The following is a 22,603-nucleotide window of genomic DNA, read 5'->3' on the forward strand; positions in this document are numbered from 1 at the left end:
TGTGTGACAGGGACAATAAGCTGGCAGAAGGCTAAACAGCAAATTGCAGTCAAATGTGGGACTGTAAAGCTGCTGTGCTCCTCACAAATGGATATCGGTGTGTCTAGCGATAACCTTTTTCCTGACACAGCTTTTGGCTTATTTAATAAATTGCTGAGGTGTAACTAATAGCATTAATGTTGGTTCTGCTCTACTTAGATGTGCCTGTGAATATTACTTCTGAGCCATTGTACACTATTGCAGAGTTCAGGCACTGCAACACTTAGACTGAATGCATCTGTTATTAATCTCGTAGACTGTCAGAATGTCTGCCGTGAGACTGTTCTGTGTTTGGCGGCCTTAATGAGAATGTGAGGACAGTTAAACAAAATGGGTAATAAGGTGGCAATTTGCCGTTATTAGCTGGTCAACACGTATTGTAGTAATCTAAGCGAAATATGAAACAACAGAAAACTGTCTCTTTATGTTTGTTTTGCCTTCTGATGATAAACTGGATTCGCCTTTCTTTTTATTTTACAGTAAAATCAATACAAGTAGAGCCAGAGAGCCAAACACACTGCTTCATCTGAGCAGAAAGAGGTGGGTGCAGGAGGCAGCATCGTGTGTTGCCTCTGGCTGTGTAAGGCTATTGGATTCTGGTAATGCAGCTCAGGATGCTGTCCCTAAGGATCAGTGCTGATGCTGCCACTGTTGAAACATGGTGGACTTTTCTCCGTTGCTCTTTTGAAAATAACAAAAACCTAATGTACAGCAGCTAAATGGACACGTCATCTCAGAAGGAATGTCAGTGCAGTTGGTGTTTTTCATATTTTTATTCTGTTGGTTTGTTTTGCAGAGTGCAACCAGGCAACTTCGACTGGCTGTGCGCAGATTTCCTGGGTAGAAGTAGAAATACTGATGTTGTGTAAATGATGTCGGTGCTCCTCTGCTCATGACATTTAAGGGATTACAGAATATACAAAAATTGTGGCCTTCTCCTGGCAGTGACCGTGAACAAAGATCTAAAAACAGGGTGACCTACATTAGCATTTCTTTCTTTTCTTTTCTTTTTTTCACCTGGAATTGCAAAAAGTGAAAACTAGGCTACAGGATCTCCTGCAGGATTTTTCTAGTGGAAGCCTCTCCTAAAAATAAGGAGCACATCTGCAAATGCCAGAAGACAGTATTACACTTTAATGAAATATATACACTGATCAGTCTGCATATTAAACCCACCTGCCTTATATTGTGTAGGCATGCCTTGGGCTGCCAAAACTGCTCTTGACTCATCAGGGCAAGCTGTCGTGTCTGGCACCAGGACATTAGCAGTGGATTCTTTGGGGCCTGTAGCTTATAGGCGTGGAGTCTCTGGCAACTGGGCTTGTACAAGTGCATCCCTCAGATATTCACACTGGGATCTAGAGACTTTGCACTGTTTCTCAAGTTGTTCTTGAGCACTGCTGCCAGTTTTGCTTAATATCACTTAAAATAATTTTCTTTGTCCATTAGGACCTTTTTTTGAGTAAAGTGCACTTGCACTTGCAGACTGTATGACATCTCTGATGGGTCTGAGTTCAGCCCAGTGAATTTCAAACCACACTTGTGATGTCAAGTCAGGTCAAAGGTAATACATGCTAATTATTAAAAAGCTGCAAACTCCTGCCTTTCCTCCTAGCCTTGAGTCATTGTTTATGATTTTGAATAGCTTGTCTCATGGATTCATGCTGTTTGCATCAATAACTGCGATCATACACAGCTCTAAATTAAAGAAGAGCTCAGCTTCTCCCCATGGACCCAAGCATCACAGTGCAGCAAAACAAAGAGGCAATTTTCACACCTTGTTATAATGCATGATTGAAAGGTATAACAAGCGTTCATTCTTTTTCTCTGTAGTTCCAGCCTCGCCTACAAATCTCCCCAAACCTTTTGTGCATTGTTTGCAGCTACACAACCTTGACTTCATTAGTTTCCTCTGCTGCCTCTTGTTTACTCCAGCTTGCATTGACTGGACTGGTTGCAACCGATTTCTTGATATTAAACAGTTGCACAGCTGACAACTACAAACAAGTTGTTAAATGAATCTAAATTAAGTCAAGTCACTCACAGACAAGCTCAGCGCTACTAAGCATGTGGAAGTGGATCAGATGTTGGCAACAGGTTGGTGTTTACTACAGGTACTTAACTCAAAGGTAGCACAACAAACATTTCTGTGTTTTATAGTATTTTAAACACACAGTAAAATGACATATGTGTCATTTACATTTAGATGATCACATTGTAAATGTTAAATAATACCAAAGTTAAAGGGCAAAGAAGAATAGCCGTAAAAAATGCGAACATTTACTGAGGCAAATCACAGCTTTGGGTGAGGATTTAGCTCAGGCGTCGGATTTATTTAAGGCTTTAGAAACTGCAGCTTTTGAAGTAAGCTAATGCATTTTTATTTGTCTCGTTGTTTCATTCCACAGTTGAAAAACAAGGAAAAGGAAAGGTAACTGCCCCTGAACCAGGTGCTGATTGTTAATATGTCTTGTGTGAAAGCATCTGTTAAAGGCTGGGTGCACCATTTTCTCACATGAACAAACTCGTGGCAGATATGACACAGCCCATTGGTCAGCCCTGATGAAGACGGGGCAGCTTCTGTGTGCATGTGTGTGCTCCTGTGGCAGTTTGCGTGCGCATTAATGTGCCCTTGGTGGCTTTTCATTAGGCGGCATGTTTATGTGTGTTTGGAAAATGACTGAAGACAATAAACGGTGCTTAGTGTGCAACAGGTGTAGCTCTCAGTTGGAACCGATTTGCTGCTATCAGCTAAGGCAGTAGTGCCTCCAGCATCAGCTTCTTTTGAGACCCCATAGATTTACAGAAAAAAGCCCCTGCCAGATAGCGGTATGTCGAAAACGCAGCGCTGAACATTGAGCTTGTTTAATTGTTGTGTTGGGGGCCGATTGGAAGCGCTTGTCCAATTCTAGCAGGGAACAAAGCCAACATTGTTATCGCCTGTACCCAGACCCGCTTGCCAATATACCTGCTTTCTTTCAGTTTTAGGGAGGAAAAGGGGTGGAGAGGGGTGAGGCTGGGGTGACAATGACAAACAAACCAGTTACATTTTTCCTTCCTTCTCTTTGTTTGTTTGTTGTTTTGTTGCCACCCCTAGCTCAGTCAAAGGCAGCAGTATTAAGCTTACGCTGCTGTGATTGGGGGCTTGTTTTCGCGTTATCAAGAAAAGAATACCAGGGAAGGTTTACCTCCATCTCTCATGGTTCATCACTCAATCTCCTCTCTCCCTCCACTTTTTTTTTTTTTTTTTTTTTTTTTAATTTGGAACCGCTCTATGGTTTCTTGTTTATGTGGCATTGAGCACACACTTCACTGATTCAGCCAGTTCCCTGATAAAACAGGAAGCAGAAGGTATGGCTACTATCGCTCTGCCTTCTGCCTCATACTGATTACAGAAGAGAGAATAAGAATACGCCTCTTTTTTTTCAATTATTGCAGTCTTTTATCTTCACTTTGACTACAAATTTAGATTGTCTTGCTCTCTTATATCTTGCTTTTCCAATTATGTTATCTGTCTTTGTCATCTGCCTTATTTCTTTCATTCTCTTGGCAAGAAAAAGGCTTTCAGGATTTAACAAAATCTGCGTTAAAAATGATCAGCATCCCATATTCAGTATTTCATTGTTCACTATTTATGACAAATTAACACATATCTCATTGGTTGATCCGTACAGGGTTTGTGTTACATGCTGTAATTCTTTATTTGGGGATCCAATGGAGCTCTTCCCTCATGCCTCTTGAATTTATGGTTAGGTCACCTCATGAATTTATCATCCTACAAGTATCATTGATATCAGTCTACCTTTCCCATCTCACGCTTCAATAAAATTTATAGGAAAAGAATGTGAAGCCTTTTTCTAAACTTCTACATAAATGTAACCTAAAACACAATTTAGTTCATAATTGTTTCTTGTATTTCTGTACTGAATGTAATGTAGAACTATAGAACATTCCAAGAGTTTATACAATCCTTTCTTACAACTGTATATTTACTACATATTTTATAAAAGGTATTGTACATTATAGAAGTGCTGTTAACTGTGGTTACTCTGTTAGCATTGAGATGCAAGCAGGTCCTTTTGTGGCTTTGTGTGTGCATTTGTTTTTCATCCAACAGCTCGTGTCACAGATGTGGAATTGCAGCAACCATTATCTCAGCGTCAGCAGGAGTAGAGAAGTTATTGTTAAGACTGGTATGAATGATGAATATCAACGTTTGTGTATTTTCTCTTGTAGCATCTGCTGTGGAACTATTCGGATACCATCTGACTTCTTCCATCTTTTTGCTCTTGTTTTTTTTTTTGCTTTTCAATCTATTGCTGTTTTTTTTTTTCCTTTCTCATCATCTTCTCTCATTTTCTCCACACTGTCGGTGCAGTGAAATGGCCCATTGTAAAAGAGCAGACTGTGTGCGTCTGAGACATTAGCTGCTGATTTAGTGGGACATTAGCTTGATGGATGGCTAGGCAGAAAACTCCTAACAACAGTTGATTTGCATCCAGAGAAACTTGCAGCTTGAGACTGAACAATGTTAAGCTCTCTCTTGTTTATGTTCTACATCTATTGAGGACTTCCACTGCACCGTTTCACAGCAGAGGACACTCGAGACCTTACCAGTTTCAAATTGAGCAATAGCAAAGCATCTCCACTCGTTTTATCCTGCTTGACTTTATGATTGTTTGATGCAGTTGAAGTCGATTCTTTAACAGATGTATTATAAAACATTGTTTCTATCCATTGTTTAAAAGGTCAAAAAGGAGGGAAAGGAAAGGTGATGCACAAAGTTGCTTTGTCCATCACCCATGAAGTCCTGTTTTTTTAAGCTAGACTTGAGCTTTTTGCCTGTTGCCCTGAAGCATGTGTGTTTCTTATTGCCTGTTTTACTCTTAATAGGTCCACAACTCACAAAAACCCCCATCATGTTATAGTGAAATGAGCAGTAGTGTCTCTGTTTATCAGAGACTTTTTTTACTACAACTGCACATGTTCTTGCAATTAAAGGTTTTGCCCTTTGCTGGCCATTAGAAAATATATTGGATTACAGCACCTTGACATTGGCTTCTCTCTTCTTTTCTGCGCCAGGGACTTTGTGTATTTTCTAATATGCAGACTGTGGGCAGGTGAACGAAACCCAGTGTTGTCTGTTTGGTTTACTGTCTGCAAGGTTGCGCTAAAACGCTTGGCTGAATATCATCAAACCTGATGGAAGGGTGGAGCGCAAGCAAAGAAGTAGCCCTATGAATTTAGTACACCCGTTTCACTTTTTAAAAAATTGTTACCTACAGTATTGGCCTTGGCAAAAGACGGCATCCTCTGAATGTCCTTCTGTTTAATGCTAATTCACCCCATCAGCCTCTTTATCTGACTGCCAATGTGACTTCCATTTTCAGTTGACTGAACACATATGCATGCACACACACAGATGACATTCCCACCCTCTCGTCCCGCTTTCAGTAGCCTTCACTTTTTATTCATACACACATATATTTTTTTCTCCTTCACACAGACACATCTCTTCTTGATCTGGTTTTCCTTCATCTGTGTCTCCTTCCGTCTCTCTCGATATCACTCTCCTTCCTGTCCGTCTCTCTTTTGCTCTGAAACAAACGACAGTGCAGAATGGATGTCCCCTTCATTTGCATCGGCATAATGTTCTGATGAAAAATGAAGTGATCCCTCCAGACAGATTAGTCATCAGCGAGGGGACCTCTGCAGGAGAGGTGTGTGGGCATGTGCGTGTGTGTGAGAGACATAACTTACTCTCCCGGAGCCCTTCTGTTTGACTATGCAATATTTCAGCATATATTATTGGAGAGCTACGATCTGTTTTTGTATTAAGATCTTTGAACCGTTGTTCAGTCCTCAATAACTAATGCTGAGCATGAACCTTGATGAACTTGAACCATCCTAGTTTATCTTTGCTCATCCATGTAGTGCAGACAGACTTTCACAGTCAGGACTCCAGCTGAAAAATGTCCCTTTTTTCCTTATGAAATGACCTTGGTCATTACCTGCTGTAGTACATCCCACTCTGGTGACACCAAAGCAATTAATAGATGGGGGCACTCTCTCTTTATACTAGCTCATCCTGGCACTGTAGAGTCGGAATTCAAGGGATTTTTGTTTCTCTTACACCAACATCACAGTAAGTGTTGCTTATTAATATGTTTAGAAAATGCCTACTGCTGGATTCAATTCTGTTGCAAACATGCTTTTAGTTGTCTGGGTTATATCATAACATGTATAGCCTTTATGGCAATCATTTGGGAAGCCTGGTTTTTATCCCATATATCTAAAAATCCTGTGAAAATTAGTTGCAGACATTTTCTAACTGGAAAAATGAAAAAAGTTTCAATTGTAAATCAGGAACCAAGTGTTAGACATTTAATTCTGTTTTTGCAATTTTAAAAGACTCTATATAATTAAAAGAAAAGAAGGGGGCAAGCAGAGTAAACATCTAAATTATTAACAAGACTGAAAGTCCACAGTACTGCCAACAGCTTTGTTAGGCTGTACTTAGGCACAGTGGTGTTTTTGAGCTAAATGGTAAATGTGTGCTGGCGTGCTTGCAGTGACAGCGGTATTCAGTCTTAATAGTTATACAGGTGTTTGGTCATAAATCAATGGAAAAGTAAAACCTTGGATCTGATTACACAAATTAAATGTCAGAGGATGATTAAAGTTATTAAAATTCACCCAAAGGGGGTCATGAATGTCTGTACCAATTTTTGGGATCTGAGTGAAATATGAAATGTGAATCTCATGATAGTGCTAGAGGAGATCGACATGCTGTAAACAAGAATCCTGGTTTCTGTAATGGGAGATGGGGGATTAGATAAATCTTACATCTTACTGGTGTCTTTGCTGTGCATACCATAAGTGGCTTTCTAATCTGCTTTTTGTAAGAATTTATGTACACGATAAAGACTTCACACTGGTGCAGTTACAGCAGAGCAGGTGAATGAATTAAAAAAGTACAAAGAGTGATGTGTCGTATTTAAAAAGAATCGGCTTTGCTGATTTAGACACGCAGTCGGGATCACATTTTCGATTCCTACAGTCAAAACTAGAAGAGCTTGTGGCGTTTCAAGGCTGATGGTGCATTTTGCATTTAAAAAAAACAATTCAAGTGTTTCAGGAAGAATAAATTCACATGTGAATTTAATATGTCATACCCAGATAACCTGTGTGATGGGATTTATATGTAGTATGTATTCGTATGTAGTATTGTTCACAAACACTTTTCTGGACACAGTACACACTACAACTTTTAAGGACAGAAATTGGGACTTCTGTGGTTGCAAAGGCATACATCTATAGGCATTTTTTTGTTTTGTTTTTTTATTTCCAAGTCTAATATTGATAAAGCAATGCTTGCTTTTCTTAAATTACTTTCAAAAATCAATAAGTTGGGTTACTGTTTGTTTGTTTGTTTGTTTGTTTGTTTGTTTGTTTGTTTGTTTGTTTGTTTGTTGAGCCAAAAATGTGCAATTAATTATTTCCTGGAGTAGTGTTTCCTTTTTCATAGCATCTTGATTCTAATGTGGCTGCAAAAGAGGTTAAAAATACTTAATTCATGAAATTATATAGTTTATAATTGCTTTAGCAATATATGAGAACATGTCAGATTGTAGTCTGAGGTTATGGAACAAGGGTGAGAGGACCAGAGGCGACGGGCAGTCAACCCCGCTAGAGGCCAGCCACCATGGTACAAGTCGAGAACAAGGTCACAGGGCTAGGGGGCACCTAGCAGAGGCCCCCTGACAAGGAGGAGGTCCAAGCTACCCTGAGCCAAAGTGGCCAATGAACACACCAGAACATCCAGTCACATAAACAAGCAACCACATCCCAGGGAGGGGTAGGAGCAGGGAGTGGTGACCATGTTCCACAGGGTCAAGGCTCAACAAGCCCCAGACCCAAGCCCAGCCACGCACACACACACCCACATACAGACCATTCACTCACTCACTCTCACCCACTTTTTTCCCCAGCTCACTCAAGCAGTGTAGAATTTTACTGTGCTAAAGAAAACCTAAATTAAAATGATGACCAAGTTTCCTTACCCTCATAGAAAACATGGTTAAGTCTGTAAAGTATTTAAACATGAGCAAGCTGACACTCTCAAGCAATGTGCCCTATAAAACATTAACATAAACTGGCTCTTGTCACCTTATGCAGCAAAATGCCTTTTTTTTTTTTTTTTTTGTTTGAATGAAAAGGAAAAAAAACAAACATCTTTAGTCAAAGTCATATTCCTCCAGGACCGGTTGCTTTTTCTAAACTGTTGCCAAGAAGCCATCTGTTGTCACTCTGCCTAAAACTAAAAGAGGAGTGTGCCAAGTAAGTTTATTAGATCAGTTTTTGTCATCTTTGATCAAAGAAGAAAAAAAAATGCATGTCAAATATCTTTGCCCAATCTTCTTCTAAATGGAATTTAACATAATCTAATTTTACCCGAGTGAATTTATGCCTGAATTTGCATACAAACAGATCCAGAGAAATGGATGAGGCAGTGACACAGCTGCACACCCTGAGGAATTTTACAGGTCAACCATTATAGCACAAGAGAGGTGTAACCTTGCTCTAGAGCTAGTTAAATATATTTCACATGTCACAAATGAGGACTAGCTTGTGAACCCTAAAGCAGAGAAAGTATGTGCTGACAGTGCATTACTGGATAGCTTGTGTCTGACTCTGGCTCCCAGTTTACATAGCGATATAGAACGAAATGGCGAGGAGGGTGTCACTGTGTTACCGAATGCATTAGTTAAAATACACAAGCTAAAGTTATGTATGCATGTGGGTCAAATGAATAACTGAACTGTTTGTTACCAATATTTATCATATCTGGTACATTTCATGTTGTTCATGCTGTCTGTTTTTAGTTTTTTATATATATATATATATATTAGGGGTGCAACGATACACAAAATTCACGGTTCGGTTCGATACTTTGGTGTCACGGTTCAATATTTTTTCGATACAAAAAAAATGTTCATACCTTTTTAATTTATCATTTATTAAACTTATAAATATATATTTTAACTCAAAAGTACAGTTTTTAAATTTAATGTTGCTGAAACAAAAGTAATTTAAAAAATAAATATATCTCTGGGTTCTCAAAATTTCAAAATCCCTGGTAGCCCTTCGGGCAGGGACTCTTCAGTTTTTGGTAGCCCAAAATAAATTTAAGTAGCCCAAATAAAAAAGAGAGCAATTTTTTGATTGATGTTTTGTTTCCTTTACAATATTATACATTAAAGTATAATATTGTAAAGGAAACAAAACATTAATCAAAAAATTGTTGAAAAACAAATTACAACATTGTATAAAAATTACAATCATCAACTCAAATACTTGGTTCTAATTGAACAGAAATTTCTATGAACTTGTAAGAACTGTGTAGGACATGAATCCATCTGTGTCAGATCCTGAATTTGAAATTTCCACTGAAGTCACGGGTAAGAGACAAGTGGAACCAAGATCTAGGCCATTTGCTTTTTGAAGTTTGCAAAGACTGCTAAATTTTGCCAGTGGTAGTTCACTCTTTGCAACATAGTACGCTGTTCTAAACAGATTTTTTCAGGTTTATTTTTAGTATGTTATTTGCAATTGGTGTTTGTTCTGGGAAAGATATTGCAGACTGAGCAATAATGCATTTCTTGCATTTCTCATGGGTTCTAATGGGGGCCTTTCTTAAAATGACTGGTCCCAGTAACAAAGGCGCTTGTCGACTCAGAAATCGAGAGAAAACCAACAACACACCCAGCAGAACATTATGTTATTTATTTACACGGGTGCACATAAGTGGTCCGCATGTGCGCATTCGCTGTCAAAATAAAAGACGCGCACCAGATAAGAAGTTGCAACGCGCATTTGCGTCCATATAAAAAGCACTGTTTTTGTCCGCTAGAGTGGGATTTTCACGGCACATTCCGCACCACATCTCTGTGCGTTCATCATTTGTTTGAAGCCAGCTCACCTCCTGCAACCACTTTTCCGAGAATAAGTGCTTCTTTTGTGGTTCGGACTCCTTCTGACATTTGTTTGGAGGTGGAGGAACACCAAAATAATTGCTTAAAGGAGCTTGCTTCTTCGACATCTTTAAGAGTTCTAAACAAATGTCTGTCCTCCTCCAGAAAATCTTATGTATGCAAACACGCGTTGCAACTTCATATCTTGTGTGCGTTTTTTTTATTTTATTTTGACAGCGAATGCGCACCTGCGGACCACTTATGTGCAGCCCCGGTTATATAGCTTGTCTTGCAGCCACAGAAATTATTTTGTCCATGAAACCATAAAGCTGCACTTTCTTTTTGCCTTATAGTCTGATTTGTCATAACTTTTCCGTTTTGTGGTAAACTTTTCTTTGGCGGTCACTTCTTCACCCTGACCTGTCTTATTTGGCTCAGCAGAACTAAAATATATATCCTGCTACTTTTATACACACACACACACACACACACACACACACACACACACACACACACACACACACACACACACACACACACACACACACACACACACACACACACATAACGGTCAGCGATTCTCTGCCTGATCAACCTCTCACATGTTTAAGCTTGCTGCGGGAGATTTCACTTGTCATGTTTGCATAGTAAGCCAACGATTGATAAAACGATGTCAGAGGAATTGGTGCGCAAATTATCATCACTCACCAATCAGTACTGTCGCTCTCTATACACAGTTTGCGCGATTGCAAAGTGAAAGCAAACAACAAGCGCAAATTCAAACGCGATTTCAACATGTCACATATTGACAGTGGCTCATCGATGCCAATGACATAATTATCCAGCTACATTTCCGAAAGAATGCAAAAGCATTGACATATATTTTTCCTTCCTACAATCCGGTTGTTCAGTGATGACGCAACGAATCCTACTTCCGGGTCTAAAGTAGTCTGCGTTTAATATGGCTTTTGTGTTGTTAACATGTTTAATGTTATGTATTTTCTTCTATTTGATCTCAAAGAGCTCCTAAAACAGTCAGTGATCACTGTTGACCTCCCTCGGCTTTTATTACCACTAATCATTTATTTAAGCTCAGTTTTTAAAACCTTAGGATGTAACTACAGCCCAGCCCATGCAGCAGTATATGAATGACTAACCTCGTATTGTGGATGGATTATCTCAGTTGTTCTCCTGGCTGAAGTTTGGTCCTTTTACAGCATCCTGCCATGCGATTACATTTGTTCCTGACCACCGAGAACACTCACGTTAACTTTTATCCAGTGGAAAAAAAGTTAGCTTGTTTATATTATGCTAACATAGCTGTGTCGCTAGCGGTCACGTAGCACATCATTATATACCAGCTAGCCAAACTTCAGTAACCCTACAAACGTCACTGTTTAGTTTTCTGTCTTCATTTATGCTGGAAGTGATAGCAGAGCTGTATGTTTTAATTTGTTTCCAAAACCCTGCAGTCAGGACATGCTATATTGTATTTAGATAGAAGCTAGCGAGCTAACTCCCTGCTAACTTCTAACTCCGTTAAATGTCATAAATTCCGTTTTCATGGATGCCTGGATGTTAAACTCAATTGTTACACCTGGTAGAGCAGAACGCTGATCATTTTATTAAAGATGAAAGACTTTAGACAGTTTTTCAACTCTCAGTAATGCCATAGTGATCGTTTGATATATGGACCTGCAGCAGAGTTTAGGTCCAGACACGGCTAGTGACGTCAGACTGAACAATCGGATAGCCCGACGGGCAGGGCAGAGATAGATTTTGGTAGCCCGACTGGAAAAATCGCTAGCCCCGGGACGTCGGGCTAGTGATATTGCAAGCCCTGTATCTGGATTGAGGAATCACTCATCTTTGGAAAAGAGAGTTTATTACAGAGAAATGGCTCTTTCCCAAATAAAAGCTATACTATACGCTTCTTCTGGGCTATATTCTCAGCAGCATATTGTAGCGGGTCAGGGCTGTTCTGTTTGTACAGTTATGTTTTGTTTATGTTGCCATAGTGACGGGTGACGCCCTCTCGCTGCAACGGTGTGTCCTTCCTGGGTCAGAGGGCGCCCTGTGTGTTGTTGTTGTTGCTGTGTGGTTGCCGTGCTGAGCAGTTAGCTAGCGGCAGTGTTCTTCTGCAGATGTCAATAAACGGCTGTGCTCCCTGGCTAGCTCACGGGAAGCAAGACCAAACGACACCTCCGTCTCCTCCTTGTCTGAGCTCGCCACAATATTAAACATATCAGGTCCCCATAAGGAGAATCATGTGCTAACGGCTGTCTAAATGACTCGGGTAAAGTTTGTAGCATGCATGTGTAACAGTGTTTATGTGGTATTATTCCACTTGCCACAAATATCAGTGTAATGGGGAAACAGCGCCCCCCTCTCGGTGTGGCTGGTTAGGTGAGGCTGGCTGCAGTAATCGCTGCCAGTCTGCCGTAGCCATATGAGAGGTGAGTTGTATTGTTCCGCATACAATATAGCTAAGTAGTACAGACACATAAAACATGTTTGATTAGCTGACGAGCACCGAGTGTAATAAGTGCTTAGTGGACACATTTCCAACACCAGTTTTATGTACTTTTGTCTTATGTACTAAAGCGGAATGCTAATGAGATGTTCTGCCGTAGTGTGCTGTGCGGAGTGGTGTATGGCGAGCCTGTGTACTGATAATACACCGTTGTTTCCATTCAGGTACATCATTTGTTGTTGCTGTTATTTTATTGTATATTAGAAATTGTAATATTGCTGCAGTAATCGCTGCCAGTCTGCCGTAGCCAAACGAGAGTGTGCTGTGCGGAGTGGTGTGTGGCGAGCCTGTGCACTGATAATACACTGTTGTTTCCATTCAGGAAATAAAGTGGCAACGATCGATCAGAGACTCCTTGTCTTTTTAAAAACACTACACAACGCAGAGTCGAGGAGTCTGTTTGGGCCGAACTGTTGCAGCGGGATGAAGCAGAAACCGGTTACACATGCTTGTTGTTTTTGTCTGCTTCCACTTGTCTTTGAACCAGGATGATGTCGGCGTAAATGTGCAGTCATATTCGTTGTGTTCCCACTAGTGCTGTCAGCGTTAATCTCGTTGAAATGACGTTAACGCCACAACACGGCAAATGTCCGTTAACGAGCTACCCCTGATCACCCCGTGCATGAGGCTAGACGGCCAACACGTTAACGAGCTAACTGCGCTAACACACTAGTTCCCACCCATGTAATTGAGCATTGCGTGGCACATCCAACGACGTCTTATCAATCGCTAACTGCTCAGCGCGGCAACCGTACAGCAACAACAACACACAGGGCGCCCTCTGACCCCGGAAGGACACACCGTGGCAGCGAGAGGGCGTCACCCGTCACTATGGCAACATAAACAAAACATAACTGTACAAACAGAACCCCGAACAGCCCTGACCCGCTATACATAGCCCCCAACTAAGGGGTCAGTCGTCCCCGACGACCCCATTACCCCACACAAAGTCCTGCAAATGCCCAGGTGCCTTCATGAGTGCAACGAAACGATACTCGTATCGATATTGAACAGTGCTTTTTACGTTCGGTACGCACATGTATGAACAATACAAAATTTGTAATTTATTTTATCAACTTTCCTTCTGACGATGCTGTCTGTGTTGAGCGCTCAGTGAATCTGCGTTGGACTACTTCGCCTAGGCTGCACTGTCGAGCGCAGATCCACTGAGCGCTCAACACAGACAGCATCAAGAAGGAAGAGCGCAGGGCAAGCTAGCAAGACAGAAGTTAAGCTCTCCTTGCAACATGGAAAATTTAACCTCCCCCACCCTCATTCAGATCTGGCGTTTGGAATTATTTTGGTTTTCATGTGACATATGACCCTGAAGGTAAGCGCGTCATGGACTAAAGTAAAACAGTATGTTGGATGTGCCACGCAATGCTCAATTACATGGGTGGGAGCTAGTGTGTTAGCGCAGTTAGCTCGTTAACGTGTTGGCCGTCTAGCCCCAAGCACCGGGTGATCAGGGGTAGCTCGTTAACGGACATTTGCCATGTTGTGGCGTTAACGTCATTTCAACGAGATTAACGCTGACAGCACTAGTGGGAACACAACGAATATGACTGCACATTTATGCCGACATCATCCTAGTACAAAGACAAGTGGAAGCAGACAAAAACAACAAGCATGCATGCTACAAACTTTACCCGAGTCATTTAGACAGCCATTAGCACATGATTCTCCTTATGGGGACCTGATATGTTTAATATTGTGGCGAGCTCAGACAAGGAGGAGACGGAGGTGTCGTTTGGTCTTGCTTCCCGTGAGCTAGCCAGGGAGCACAGCCGTTTATTGACATCTGCAGAAGAACACTGCCGCTAGCTAACTGCTCAGCGCAGCAACCGCACAGCAGCAACCGCACAGCAGCAGCAACAACACACAGGGCGCCCTCTGACCCAGGAAGGACACACCGTTGCAGCGAGAGGGCGTCACCCGTCACTATGGCAACATAAACAAAACATAACTGTACAAACAGAACAGCCCTGACCCGCTACAATATGCTGCTGAGAATATAGCCCAGAAGAAGCGTATAGTATAGCTTTTATTTGGGAAAGAGCCATTTCTCTGTAATAAACTCTCTTTTCCAAAGATGAGTGATTCCTCAATCCAGATACAGGGCTTGCAATATCACTAGCCCGATGTCCCGGGGCTAGCGATTTTTCCAGTCAGGCTACCAAAATCTATCTCTGCCCTGCATCGGGCTATCCGATTGTTCAGTCTGACGTCACTAGCCGTGTCTGGACCTAAACTCTGCTGCAGGTCCATATATCAAACGATCACTATGGCATTACTGAGAGTTGAAAAACTGTCTAAAGTCTTTCATCTTTAATAAAATGATCAGCGTTCTGCTCTACCAGGTGTAACAATTGAGTTTAACATCCAGGCATCCATGAAAACGGAATTTATGACGTTTAACGGAGTTAGAAGTTAGCAGGGAGTTTGCTCGCTAGCTTCTATCTAAATACAATATAGCATGTCCTGACTGCAGGGTTTTGGAAACAAATTAAAACATACAGCTCTGCTATCACTTCCAGCATAAATGAAGACAGAAAACTAAACAGCAGTGACGTTTGTAGGGTTACTGAAGTTTGGCTAGCTGGTATTTAATGATGTGCTACATGACCGCTAGAGAGACGGCTATATTAGCATAATATAAACAAGCTAACTTTTTTTCCACTCGATAAAAGTTAACGTGAGTGTTCTCGGTGGTCAGGAACAAATGTAATCGCATGGCAGGATGCTGTAAAAGGACCAAACTTCAGCCAGGAGAACAACTGAGATAATCCATCCACAATACGAGGTTAGTCATTCATATACTGCTGCATGGGCTGGGCTGTAGTTACATCCTAAGGTTTTAAAAACTGAGCTTAAATAAATGATTAGTGGTAATAAAAGCCGAGGGAGGTCAACAGTGATCACTGACTGTTTTAGAAGCTTTTTGAGATCAAATAGAAGAAAATACATAACATTAAACATGTTAACAACACAAAAGCCATATTAAACGCAGACTACTTTAGACCCGGAAGTAGGATTCGTTGCGTCATCACTGAACAACCGGATTGTAGGAAGGAAAAATATATGTCAATGCTTTTGCATTCTTTCGGAAATGTAGCTGGATAATTATGTCATTGGCATCGATGAGCCACTGTCAATATGTGACATGTTGAAATCGCGTTTGAATTTGCGCTTGTTGTTTGCTTTCACTTTGCAATCACGCAAACTGTGTATAGAGAGCGACAGTACTGATTGGTGAGTGATGATAATTTGCGCACCAATTCCTCTGACATCGTTTTATCAATCGTTGGCTTACTATGCAAACATGACAAGTGAAATCTCCCGCAGCAAGCTTAAACATGTGAGAGGTTGATCGCGTAGAGAATCGCTTACCGTTGTGTGTGTGTGTGTGTGTGTGTGTGTGTGTGTGTGTGTGTGTGTGTGTGTGTGTGTGTGTGTGTAAAAGTAGCAGGATATATATTTTAGTTCTGCTGAGCCAAATAAGACAGGTCAGGGTGAAGAAGTGACAGCCAAAGAAAAGTTTACCACAAAACGGAAAAGTTATGACAAATCAGACTATAAGGCAAAAAGAAAGTGCAGCTTTATGGTTTCATGGACAAATGACTTTCTGGTGGCTGCAGATAGGGGTGATTGCTCAGTTCTTGTTCTGTTTAACCTTAGTTCAGCCTTCAGTACCGTTGATAATCAAATCTTAATCCACCGCTTAAATCACATGATAGGGATGTCTAGCTCCATCTTGGGGTTGTTCAGTTCATTTCTGCGAGTAGAACACTTTTGATGTCAGTGGGAAACTTTTGGTCAGCTGTAGCTAGATTATCATGCAGCGTTCCGCAAGGATCTATCTTAAGTCCCTTGTTGTTTAACTGGTATATTGTGCCACAAGGCCATATTATAATTAGTTTGAAATCCATTTCCTATCATCTGTATGCAGATGATATTCAACTGTACCGTTATTCCAAACCTTATAGTTAGATAAACTATCCATTCTAATGGAACTTCTTAAGGAAATTAATGGTTGGATGAGTGTTAAATTTTTGCTCCAGAGAGCATTAAGCCCCAGACTAGACATCATTTGGGATCTTTCTCATCCACTGTAAAAGCTACAGCTTCAAATCTTGGGTTAATTTTTAATCAATATATGACTTTTCATGTTTACATCAAGTCTATGACCTTCTATTGCTTTCTTTACTTAAGAAATATCGCTAAACTCAGGACTGTTGTCTCTAAAGGTAAATTGGAGATGCTTTTTTATGCCTTCATTGCCTCATGATTATAATATTGAAGGCTTCTTTAAATTGCCTTCAAGCTGTCCAAAATGCTGCTGCAAGGCTTTTAACTCACACTCACAAATTCTCACATATCACCCCATTGTTAAAGAGTCTGCGCCAGCTTCCATTTAGTTTCAGATCTCAATTTAAAATCTTGACTCTTACTTTCATGGCCTGATGTGGAGAGGCCCCCACTTACATCATCTTCTACATCATGCTTCTTCCTTCGATCTGCTGATAGTGGTCTTCTGGTGATTCCACGTACCGATCTAAAAAATAAATGGGATTTTGCCTTTCAAACATTTGTGCCAAAACTATGGAGCAGTTTACCTCTCTCTCTTTGCACCCTTGACTCTGTGTCTTCTTTTAAAAAAAACAAAAAAAAAAACCAGCTGAAAATGCATCTATCCAGATCTATCAGGCATTTGAATAATATTTTTGTGTATTATAGTTTTTTTTTATTCAGTTGTATTTTAATATTGTAAGAATCTATTGAAGTGCATTACAATCTTAAAAAGTACTTATTCATTAACAGTAAAACATATGAAAAGTGTCACAGTCATTGGTAACGTGGTGATTCTCTGCAACAATTGCTCACAAGTGCAGAATTTCTTTAAGTTGTAAAACTCTGGTTGCCCACTCTCCTTAGATTGCTGCAGCTATTTTGGATTTTTTTATATATAAATTTATAGCCTTTTTTTAAGGCTTGCTGCTGGGTTTGCTCTGGGCTCCTCTATATGACGCTGAAGCTGGGAGGTCCACTATTCCCCCGCCCCTGACATTGAAGCTGTGAGGCGCATAGTGCTCTCTCTCTCATCTTATACTTATTTATTACATTTATCTAATTTGTTTATTGCGCTTTAAACAGAATCTTATGGGGGGGGGGGGGTTGTTTTTGTTTTTTTAAATTTCATTTTTGTATTTTCCAACTGGTAATTTTACTCTGTTGATTCTTGATTTACCACCTAATTCATCAGTTAGAACGAGATGCTTTTGATATTCGTAACAAAGAGCTGCAGGAGAATACTTTACAGCCTAGAAAACAGGCGCTTTCTTCACTGGCCTTTCAACTACTTAGCTGTGAGCAGATGACATTTCCAGTTTTGCAACTATTAACCCACCACTTCTTCTGTCTGTCTCTATCTTTTTTGTGTCTTTTTAGTCAAGACAACTATTTTGAACTACCAGAGTCCCACCACTGGTCTGTTCCCAGTAAAAACATGCTCTACCTGCAAAGAGGCAAAGGTCCGGGACTCTCTGTACTGTGCTGCCAGTGCCTGGGCCTTGGCAATGGCATATCGGTTAGTATGCAAAATGCACACGCATGCAAAATAAACTGTGTAATATATGTTTGTTTATAAGTATGCAATATGTCTTTTTCCAAAATTTGTGTGGACTTAGGAAGCTGGCACCTTAGCTGTGTGCTAAAGATAGTGCTTTTTACCTAAAATTGAGTTACAAAACTCATAGAAAGCTCAACTTGACCAAAGCTGTTTGGCAGATTACCAACATGTACGTGTTTGTGGGTGAGTGTGGCTCCAAGATAAGCCCAGTTGTACTAACAAGTGCACACAATCCTTGAAATTATTTGAAAATATGTCTTTTCACACACCCAACCCAACAAGCTAGAGGTTGCAGGGTCTGTAATTGGTGCAATCATAGAATATGGGTAAACAGCTAGTGATCTGTACAAGTTAAAAACTTAGAACTCATGTTTATGTTCAGTTAGACTTTTTAAAGAACTCTTCGATTACTGTTGTGAGAGTATCTCAGACTGAAATCTAAATTCATGGTGAGTAGTGGAGGCGGAGGTCATAAACACAGATGGTTATTGCAGTGAGTCCAGTTTCTTGTGGGCAGAGGTCTTTCTTGCTGTTATATAGTGATAGATGGTTGCAGCATGTTGTGCTTCTGAATATGCCACTGACCCATAAACTCAGGAGTAGCTGAAAAACCAGTCCTATGTATTGCCTTTTTTCAGCATCACAGCAACGCTGGTGTAAAAGAAATACTAAAATAGATGGACAGCTCAGTTTGTTGGGCATTATATGAAAGCTGACCAAAAAGCCCCAGTTAGTTTCACAGGTTTTTTTTCCCTGCTCTCTTCGTTTTCATGCTTACTGATCCTCATCTTTAATCTGCCTCTGTCATTTGGAGGCTTTGCTTTTTAACCACATAGGGGTTATTACTTCTAGAAGAACATTTCAAAATTTCACTGGGGCCACCAAACCCCTTTATCAATGTTCCCCTGTGTTGATGCCCAAATTCCTCTTAAGGAAAGAGCACTTCCACAAAATGAGCTTGTAACAGGGCACAGAAGAAGGGTGGGGGGCAAAAAGATAAAGAGGAAGGAGGCAGAATTGGAAAGGGGAGGTATACGAGAAAGAGTGAAAGTGGAGATGCGGGAGTGGTAGAGGGGAGATTTAAGCTGGTCAGGGTTCGCAATAGAGAAGAAGAAGTGGAAGATGGCGAGAGAGGCAGAGAGGAAACTAGATGGAGGGGGAAGACGGAGGGAAAGAGCGGGGTAAAAATAGAGTGTACTGCAGTGATGTGACCAGAGGCAGATCCCAGTCATCAGTCATGGCTGCCTCCTATTAGAATTGTCACTGGGATTTAATTAAGATGATTCTCATCTGACAGGCTTGGATAGTGCCATTACTTACTTCACACCCAGATGCTGTGTGTGTTTGAGTATGTGTGTGTGAGATTCAATGACAAGACTGGCAGTTGGAGTTACCACAAACTTCTATTTTAAGGAAACATGATAGCTTTTATCTGCAGCTTTGCCTACTCACTTTTCTATTTGTTATATACATTTTCTTGTTAATGACACTGGGTAGCTCTAGTGAAAATTTCCTCTCACTAACAAGTCCATGCAGTCAGTTTTGATGCACGGGGTCATGTCTTGAAGGCAGTCATTAATGCATTGTGTACCTTGTAAATTTTAAACAAGTATAACATCAGTGGCTTAGCTTTCCTTTGTTGTTAGCCAGAGTCATTACTAGCTTGACCTTTGTCAAACACATCTGACATCTGCCAGCCTCAGAAAGAATGAGCTGATTCGCACTGTGGTCGCTGCAACCAAGGAACAAAGTGGCATTTTACTACCAGTATTCATTTCAGGACTTTCAAAACTTTTCTTTTCTATACCTAACAGATTTAATTTAAAGCTGATTTGTTTCCCCACAATTTGAATGCATTTTTCTATAGTGCATTCATTCATGTTTTTGTTAATTTGCATTCACTATTAAATGTAAATTGTGTAAATTGTTAAGAGCTTCTGTTGGTTTATCAGCACTGATGACTAATATACTTCAAAGTCAGTACTACGTGTGGGAAAGTCTAAAGAGCAAAAAAAAATCGCAGTATGATCATTATTTCTTAGCTATGGGTGACTGAAACAGCCAGAGAACCATTGTATTTAGTCTTGGGTTAAGCAGTTTGATCTTCACAGCAGTCCTGGCCAACTGACAGCTTTAACGGAACAAATGATTGACCATTACTACTCTTCCAGTCCTCATCAGATCAGGATTTGTGTTGTCCATGTCAAAATCACATGGTAGTTCTCTGTATCACAATAATATTTAGGATGGATCCACAATCCTATTGATGAAATATGGGCTAGGCAAACATTTCTAGCTTTATGAATGCAAAAGTTTGGCTTGATCTGGGTTATGTCAACCTAAACCTGATTCATTTTTTTATTTTTTATCTTTCTTACCCCAAAAAGGGTTCAGCAGGTTATTTATTATTTGTTATTTGCTTAAACCTGGGAACAAAATGGCTTGACCAAAAGGTAGTAAGGAATTAAAGACTTAATATTTAGCATTATTTATTTATTATTTATTAAGCTGGTTCTGATGTTCTGCTTCTCTTTCACTCATATTTTATTTGAATAAAATAACAGTTTAGACAGTTCTACAATGTGTCTGATCTTCTGACTACTTGGACTTTTTTTTTCCTCGGAAAACTTGTCCTTCATATTAAGTTGTGAGATCTCTGCTGTTATTTTCGGACATTTAAGGAGTAAGAATACTGACCAAAAGACCAACTGTGACTCCAGTTAGTAATATTTGCCATTTTTAAAACAAAAGGAGTTGCTGTAGGTGACAGTTTGTCTTCATGTGTTCGGCCTTTGTTCCCTGCCCTTCAGACGCATTGATGATGACATGGGACGAACTCACGAGTTGGAGCATTCTGCCATCAAGTGCATGAGAGGAATTCTCTACTGTTACATGAGACAGGCCGATAAGGTGAGTGTTTCATCCTGGCTCAGTACAGCTTCTGCATGTTTGCATAAAAACACCCCCGAAATTACACACTGCGTTGCAGATCAAAGGTATATTCCTGCTCATCAAAGCCTCTTAGTGCTACAGCCTTGGACACATCTGGTTCCTCTTTCATATCACAACAAATAACAAAAGGAGCCAGTTGATATAGTCCTGAGGGCTTAATAACCAGCAGTCTCCTAATTTCCAATGACTTTTGCTCCGAAGGAGGAAAATTTCACGCCACCTCTACTGAAAACTGATGAATGTGTAGAGTAGGCTGTGAATGAGGAAAAAAATGGCAAACCATGTTATGTATTCAAAGAAAAGCCAGATATGTCTCCTGAATATTTTTTTTTTTCCCTCGTTGAGCATATTTTTTTAATAGAGCAGCCTGCTGCGTCCCTGTGTATCTGCACGTATATGGTGTGCACCGTTGAAAGGCATCCTCTTTCATCTTGCCTCGACCTTGACGATCCAATTTAGGGGAGAGAGTTTCTCTGTCTTAATTACAAAGCTGCGTTTACACAGTTAATTACACAGAACAGCTTTCGTTATGGCCCCGTCACCAACGCTTACGAAGTACATGGCATTTTTTATGGAAACTGTGACATGGGGGCACTGCAGGGCAAATATCACAGAGCAAATACAGCAGCTGTGCCCCACTGATTAGATAAGATAGTGTATGAGGAAGAAAGGATATCTTTTATTTAACAATTACACTTTTCTTAAAGGAAAAGATTCTACCTTTGCCATTGATAAACAAATGAGGTGGCTGTTTATGTTTATTTAAAGCAGCTCTGTTCGTACTGAATACAAAGGTATACCGAAACATTTAGAGATTACTGATGATAACAATGATAATAAAAATATTAATGCTTAAAATACATTGTTTAAAATTTCACCAGATCTTTTCTCTTCCTTCAAATAATCAATTCCTGTATCTTTAAACAATGTCCTGAGGTGCTTAAACTTAATTATAACAAATAAATAAATATAATACTTGTGTGTTTTCCTCAAGGAATTGGACAATACTGCAGGAGAAACTCATGAAACAGAGCTAGTGAACAACAGATACAACATGCTATATAGATGCTCTGCTTTTATGCTGATTTGCATTGAAATTCAGGCAGCGTTATCATCCAGAACAATATTTGTTAATACAAATTTTTATATATGCAACAGAGGAACTCACTGTCCGGGCTTATTAAGGCTGCAAACAACACTCTTTTCCATTTCTATAGTTAACTAACACCGGCCTTCTTGTGTTACTGTGACATCCCTATCCTTAATACATACATACAGTGGTGTAAATGAAGTTCTTTATGATTAAGAAATAAAAAACTCTAGATGGCCCTGTGTGGAAAAAGTGATTGCCCCCTAAACCTGATGACTGGTTGGGCCACCCTTAGCAGCAGCAACAACAGCTATTCAAGGATTTGCAATAACTGTCAATGCTGTGGAGGAATTTTGGCCCACTTACCATTATTGCTAATCCAACAT

At 40.2% G+C, this 22,603-nt stretch overlaps 1 protein-coding gene across 3 annotated transcripts in view; it reads left to right on the forward strand.

Moving 5' to 3' along the window:
• phkb (phosphorylase kinase, beta) overlaps positions 1-22,603 on the forward strand; it is a 109,302-nt gene that overhangs the window by 9,698 nt on the left and 77,001 nt on the right. For all 3 annotated transcript variants that reach the window (XM_080884834.1, XM_080884833.1, XM_080884835.1), the window contains 2 exons: positions 17,995-18,133; positions 20,986-21,085. In XM_080884834.1, the coding sequence (XP_080740960.1) occupies positions 17,995-18,133; positions 20,986-21,085 (239 nt within the window). The remainder of the gene's footprint in view (positions 1-17,994; positions 18,134-20,985; positions 21,086-22,603) is intronic.

The sequence above is a fragment of the Rhamphochromis sp. 'chilingali' genome (assembly GCF_963969265.1).
Source record: "Rhamphochromis sp. 'chilingali' genome assembly, chromosome: 6".
In the NCBI taxonomy this organism is placed as follows: Eukaryota; Metazoa; Chordata; class Actinopteri; order Cichliformes; family Cichlidae; genus Rhamphochromis; species Rhamphochromis sp. 'chilingali'.